Source organism: Coturnix japonica, chromosome 2, assembly GCF_001577835.2.
Source record: "Coturnix japonica isolate 7356 chromosome 2, Coturnix japonica 2.1, whole genome shotgun sequence".
Classification (NCBI taxonomy): domain Eukaryota; kingdom Metazoa; phylum Chordata; class Aves; order Galliformes; family Phasianidae; genus Coturnix; species Coturnix japonica.
In genome coordinates, this window is record NC_029517.1 from 6,947,958 (window position 1) to 6,955,202 (window position 7,245).

Consider the following 7,245-nt stretch of genomic DNA (forward strand, 5'->3'; position numbering starts at 1 on the left):
GGCAGGGGGGTTGGAACTACATGATCCTTGAGGTCCCTTCCAACCCGGGTCATTCTGTGATTCTGTAACTTGAGGGTAAAACTCTGCCTGGCTAACAGGGTGGGTAGATATCTATCACAGGCTGATGGTGACTCCTTCCCAAGTTCCACCCTGCTTATATTAGATACCAAAACTCATGTGGGGTGCATTGGGAGCATAGGCTGAGTTAGAGCCCAGCAGAAAGGGAAGTAGCTCTGCCAAGCAGCTTTTTAGTCCACGCAAATAGTAATTCAGGGCCTGATTCACAGGCAATAAATTAATAAAAAGAGCTATCCTGTGCACAAGCAATAAAGATACATTCTATTCCTCTCTGTAATTAAGCTCTTTGATTTTGTTTTATTGGAGCAAAGCAAGTGTTTACTCAGTGAGAAATGATGCATTCTTATGGAAGAAAAGGAGCTTGAAGTGAGATACCTTAAAGTTGCGCTACATACATCTCTGCTTTAAAGGTTCAAACGGAATATATCTTTAAGAAGTCTAAGGCTTTTATTTTTTTCATTTCGGAGGTGTATATGAAGGGTTATTAATTGACTTTGTCAGGCTTACAGTACTGTATTGGTGCATCACTTAAAAAAGAGTCAAATGCTTATTTGGCACGCTAATATCTAATAGTATCTGAATAATCACTGTATAATGGTTAATATAATAAATCTTGCTTCTTTTGCAGCTGTCGTTGGCCTGCTGTACCCCTGCATTGACAGCCACCTTGGGGAACCACACAAGTTCAAAAGAGAGTGGGCGAGCGTGATGCGATGTATAGCAGTTTTCGTTGGCATTAATCATGCAAGTGCTGTATCCTTCACCTAGTTTTTGTTGCTTGATGTGTTCGTTGCATTGCCGTGAGCCCACCTAAGGGAGCTGCAAAGGTAATGATAATGCTGTTGCCAGCAGATAACTTTAGACTGCAGAAACATGCAGTACAGTGCAGTGTTGCTCTGTGATAGGTCACCATTGTTAACTTTGAAGTAGGTATGATGTTCTGGGATGGGGAAAGACCAGACATCATTCTGCTTGGCATAACTGAGTGCAACAAGATAAAAACAACACAAGTTAATCTGTGTGCTGCCTGTATTTAATAGTTAACATAAGTAACTAGTGAGATCATAGAATCACAGGATGGTCTGAGTTGAAAAGGATCACAATGATCATCTCATTTCAAACCCCCTGCTATGTGCAGGGTCACCAACCACCAGACCAGGCTGCCCAGAGCCACATCCAGACTGGCTTTGAATGCCTGCCGGGATGGGAGATGCACTAAGTTATTCAGTAAGATTGGGTTTGTTTGGGTTTTTTTGTGTTGAATGCTTGTGATTTGAGCAGAAAAATTAGCAAGGAGTGGGTTACTTCAGATTTAAAAGAAAATATAAAAACCCACAGAAGTTAAATGTATTACAGTATGATAGGTGCTCATTGTTACAGAAATCAGTGTGACTGGAGTACAAGTGTAAAGGCAACAAGAGGAGCAATTACTCAGCAGGTGTGAGGACCAGATTCTTAGTGTAGTGTGTCTAGAAATGTAAAATCATACTCACTTTCCATTTGAATAGGATGTCAGCAGATTTGAAAGGATTGTCCTTAACATCTCTTTCCAGAAACTAGATTTTGCCAACAATGTCCAGCTGTCCCTGACTCTTGCAGCCTTATCGCTGGGTCTTTGGTGGACGTTTGATCGTTCAAGAAGTGGCCTCGGGCTTGGAATCACAATAGCATTTGTAGCAACTCTGATAACCCAGTTCCTTGTATATAATGGTGTTTATCAGTAAGTTATGCTTTAAAATAGTATTTCAACTCTTGTAATAAAAATGAGTACACAGGTGTTGCCTTCTCTCTAACTTATTTCTTCTTGTTTATTAGGTATACATCCCCAGATTTTCTATACATCCGTTCTTGGCTTCCATGTATATTTTTCTCAGGAGGTGTGACCGTAGGAAACATAGGACGCCAACTGGCTATGGTAATTATTGTGTAATTAACATTTCCTTTTAACAGTCCAAATAACTTCTGTCATTCATAGTCCAAGAACAAACTATGCCTTTAAGGGTGTGACTCACAGATTGAGAGATGAATAGGTGTCTTCAAAGAGCTGAAATGTAAACATAACCTGTGTTGCCAGTAGAGTAGGAATTGTCTTCAGTGTTTGAGTGTCTGCTATATGGAACCTTTTCCTGCAACAGCCTAAATAAGAAGTGAATCAGTGTAGCAGATCTGATCAGTGTCTTAATTACTCCCTTTCTATCAGCAGTTGACATTATGTCTAAGGTAGCTAGAAAGCTGAGAGGTAGATAGGCTTGCTCTAATCATTTACTAAAGCATTTTTCTTTCGTAGAGGAAATACATCCTCATAAAGCATTAAATTCCATCACTCTGGAATTAAATATCCTCTTTCTGGTTGTCTTATACATGGTTCAAGTATCATTCCATAAATGGGGTAACATAGCAGGTAGGATAACCACATACACTTGGTTCTTCAGTAGTTATTCCCTTGTAGTTTACTTAACAGTCAACCTGATTGTACATCAGCTTTCAGCCTGGTTGTTAAATTACACTGGATAGTAATTAATAGTTCACTGTCTTTTGCTACATAATATCATTACTCTGGAAAATATTCTTTAAGTATTCTAGTTCAAAGACTGTTGTGCCTTAGCTGCCTTTAATTGCCACTGAAGGAACATCCTCTTTAGACTTAGGAGTTACTAAAATACCAGTCTTTGTCTAGTAAAAGGAAAAGCCACTTTTTAGAACTGAAACACAAATAAGTAAAAAAATTAGTCTAAAGCTGTCTGCCCTGCCTTAAACAGACTTTCAGTCCCTTCTGTTTAACCTTTCTAACTCAATAGGCAGACACTAGTATACCTCTAAACTGAACAGTCAGAACTTGATACTGCAGGTGGACGGGCTTAAAGGCAAGGTGAGGAAAAAGCTATGTTGATTGACAACCACTGTTTAAGTTCTCTAATATTGATTCTCAGTTATATTAAATTAAGCTACCTCTTGTACAAAAGTATCTCTCTAAAAAAAGAGGCAAATCTACTTCTGTTCTTAATAGTATTGTTCTATAAGTTATTTCCCCACTGGCCTGATCCTAAGTTAGGTTTTGCAGGACCCCAGCCACTTTCTTCAGTCAGTTTTTACTCTGTAATTCTTTCAAACCACAGCAGTTCACACTGTCTGGTTTTATTTCCTTAGGTCTAAATATATTTGGGGGAGGTAGAATTTAATAAATATATTAATAAACTTTATCACCTCATATGAGTAGCAGATTTAGTCCTTGCTTAATGCACACAGCCTCAAAACTCTGCAGTCAGCTCTATGCTATAGTGCTGTATATTGTAGTGACATATGCAGCATTTCCATTTGCCACGCTTTTTAGTCTGGAAAGAGAAGGGAGCCTCAGTGAAGAAGAAACAAAACTTAAGCACATAAGATTCTTTTTCTTTATTGCTTTGCTGCCTTGTTCACCTGGAGTTTCATCTGAATGTAGTTGAAATCAGACTGACATCTACCAGCAGCTCCTCTGTCCAGCTTGTCATTGTCCATCCAAAAGAGGGAAGCTGGCAATGCAAAGCATTCTATTTTGGTTATCTGGAAGCGTCTTCTCATGTGTTCTGTTACCATTACTTAACCTGGGAAAAGGTTTGGGAATCCCAGCAACTTCATAAAAATGCTTGTAGTAGCATAAACTTGGAGAATACTGCTTCTAAAACAGAGAAGCAGAACTCAGTCTGCTGGGTCCTTCTGTAGAAATGATCTAAAAGCATCAGTCTGATTTCTTCCACCACTATGAGGGTGGCAAGAAGGTGCGATATTACCACTTCAAACTAAACCTGAAGGAAGGGTCGCTTTAAATATATTCTACTGTAGTCACTGAGCTGTTGGGCTGCATTTGACTTGCATGTCAAAGAGTAGATGCGTGCTGGTTGTATGTAGAGTAGGATGCATCACCTTTGGAAAGTAACTTAATAAAGTTGCCTCACTTCTCCTGTCTGCCTTTTGCTATTAGAAATCAAACTGGGAGAATTGAAATGGTGCTGACAGTGGTTTGAAGTTGGCTTTTTTTGTTTTAAATGTTGAAATATGTTTCTGGTAATGACCCATCATCTGGAGTTGTAACCATCATTCTCAGCGTGTTGTAAACTAGAGTGGTATTTAAAACACTCACCTCTTTAGGACATGTTTGCTACTGCTTGAGTCTTAATAAAATCCCACTGATTTTTATCAGATGAATGATTTGAGGCTTCGCAGAATCATAGTGACTTCTGTTCTGCTTGCAGTTAAGGAGCATGTCCTCCCTGGCCTCTTATAAGAAGTTGTGCTAGATCACTGTCAGCCTTACTGAAGTTAGCTGACTGTTAAGTCTTAGAAAATACAGCATAATATAGTAATTTCTCATGTGGTATTAAAGTCTAACATATTTTTGGTTATATTTTTTAATATTCATAGGGTATTCCAGAGAAACCACACAATGACTAAATCCTCGGAGGAGGGAACATGGTGCCAGTGTGAGAGCAACGTTAAGAAGATGTGTTCCTGTTTTAAATTGAAGATTATTTAGCAAAAAAATAATCTCTCTGTGGGCTCACTGCACAAATGACTTATNGGGGGGGAATTATTAATCCACTCTTAGAATAGCCAAGTGAAATTAACGGCTTATCTTGAAATCTTACCCTGATTTACTGCATAAGCATTTGCGTATGGCTGTTCTCTGGAAGAGTTTAACACCAAGTTGAATACAAGCGTTCAGGCTAAGTGGCAGTTTTCCAAGTATTAGATTCCAGTGTAAGTTATTGAAGCAGCTGCCGTATTTTAAAGCCTTGAAACTGAAATTTAATTACAAGCTCCTGTATCAGTGCCCAAAGGAAGTAGATCGATGGTGCTTAACAATGATGAAGTATGGTTTAATAGGAATAGTATTTATCCAAATCCTTTAAAAATATAGGGTTATTTAAAAATAAGAGTGATCGAAACCAGTTAGAAGCATTGCACTAATGCTTTTAGGGGTCTTATGAAGGAATTATGCCCTTACTCGTAATGCTGCATTGGGTTTGTCTTTGGTAGAAAGGGTCAGAGGGATGAAAGACTCTTAAGTCACCTGGTTTTGAGTTTATAAACTACTTGTACCATAGGTGAACGCTGGAGACAATCTTGTTTCAACGTGAGCTTTTATCAAGAAATTCTGACTGAAAGATTGCTTACTTCACAGGCTCTCAGTCAGACTTGAGTATATTTAGTTCTGGCCCTAATTCAGTACGAACTTAAGCGTGGGTGAATATTCCCATTTAGCATTAGGCATATGTTTCAGTGTCTCACCAAAGTCAGTCTTGGGGTACTTCTAAATGTCTGGTGTCACTGAAAGTATGTGTGGTGCAGGTATTTGTGACCATTGAGCCTGTGCCCTCAGCTCCTGGGAAGACTGGGGTGTCCTCCTAGGCTATATGACACATATAGTCCCTAGGCTATATGTGATCTTGCATCTGTTTGAGTCTGGGCTTTGACTGAATTGCTTGGAAACAAAAGCAGGCCTAAAATGTGATTTAAACTGTGTGAAGAAGAGTGAACAGCTCATTTACTCAGCTCAGTTTTTAAGAGATCACTGCTTATTTTTATCACAACCCTATGGAACTTGCAATCTGTGATTGCCTTGTATAGAAAAAACAAAAACAACAACAAAAAAAGTGCTTATGTCACTACATTAAACATTTGGTGTTTCTTAATACTTAGTTCTGTGAGCACAATGTATTTGTTTGATAGCTTAGACCACAGTGGACCTAAATAGCAAGTATTAGGTCTTAAAATCGAAGTGCAATGTACAGTAAAAATCTGAGCCTCATGTTCTCTTCAATAGTGATCGTTCCTTATGACAGACTAAAGAGAAGAGGGTTCTGAGTTCATTTCAATGCTGCATGGAGTCAAATGGAGCAATAATTTATTTAACTAGTTCTGTTGTACCTTTCAAGATGCAAATTTTTAGACATACTCCAGTTTTGTGGTTATGGTGTACTTGTAAACTTTTATGCATTTGCCTTTTTGTATTCTACAGTTATTGTGTGTGTTCATTTCCAATCTTTACATGGCTTCAGATATAAATAGAGGCATCTGTTGAAGATCAACCCATCCAAAAAGACATTGAGGCAAGGTAGCAGCATTCTGGCTGTTCTCACTCTTCAAAGGGAATGCTGTAGCTGCTTGTGCTTTTTTTTTATAGGAAGAGTTTAGCACAAAGGCTGTTTTACAAACCAGACCCCAATTCTAATCTTGCTTAGTGTAAATTAAGAGTGATTTTCACTAGCATAAGATCCTTCCATCCTTCCTCGAATGTTTAAAACCCATTTTGAACCACTTGAAGAGGTCTAGTCCTTGGATTAGAACTGGATCAGCTCAGAAATCTCAAGAGATAATGCTGCCTACTGGAAAGGTAGTTTTATAACCATCTTGAAAGACCATTTTTCAAAGCTATAAGACCAGATATAAATCAAGATGACTGTGATCTTTGCATATAATTGATCTCTTAGCAAAGTATTTATTTGCAAAGATAAACTAAATCTCCTACGTGTTACAAATACCGGAGCCAAAAAACATGTAAGTCAAAAGTTCATTTCTTGCCAATACTTTTAAGTATCTGAACCAAAGTGATTTAAGTTTGGAAGCGACGGGAGGGAAGAAAAATTTGCACTATTCTGAATTTGAACACTTAAATTCTCATTCTTACAGATAAGTTTTCAGCAGTGTGTTTGGTTTTACACGTTTTTTTACTATTAAAGTTTTATGATCAAGTCATGTTTGCCTCGGATTCTCTATATTCGCATTATGCAGGAATCTTCCTTGAAAAGGACAGTTGTTATGGTTGCATAACTAATATTCAGTCATGCATACTCAGTGGTATTAAAGATTCTACACTGAACATGGAAAGATTAACTTCCAGAAGGGTTTCCAGCCTGGGTTAATAAACTTTAAGAACAAGTCTTGCTATTTTGCCAAGAAAATGGCATAACTATGTGTTACTGTTATGTGACCTGGGGTGGAAAACACTATTGCCATTGTCTTCCAAGATAGCAACATTCATAATTTGAAACAAAATATGGACAGTGCGGGGTAAACATAATGTTTCCTGGTGTGCTTGGCTATCTGCAGTGATGAATTGCTAAATGCTGTGTGAATTAGAGATGATAGTGGCTTGCAGTTTTAAACAAAAAGCCTTCAGTTTTACTG

General features: G+C 38.2%; 1 protein-coding gene across 1 annotated transcript in view; it reads left to right on the top strand.

Annotated features, from left to right (window-relative positions):
- Positions 1 to 6,813, top strand: part of INSIG1 (insulin induced gene 1) — a 10,801-nt gene extending 3,988 nt beyond the window's left edge. Inside the window, exons 2-5 of the mRNA XM_032442960.1 lie at positions 707 to 831; positions 1,632 to 1,798; positions 1,894 to 1,993; positions 4,480 to 6,813. Coding sequence (XP_032298851.1) covers positions 787 to 831; positions 1,632 to 1,798; positions 1,894 to 1,993; positions 4,480 to 4,509 — 342 coding nt within the window. The 5' untranslated portion in view covers positions 707 to 786 and the 3' untranslated portion in view covers positions 4,510 to 6,813. The remainder of the gene's footprint in view (positions 1 to 706; positions 832 to 1,631; positions 1,799 to 1,893; positions 1,994 to 4,479) is intronic.
- Positions 6,814 to 7,245: the final 432 nt, after the last annotated feature.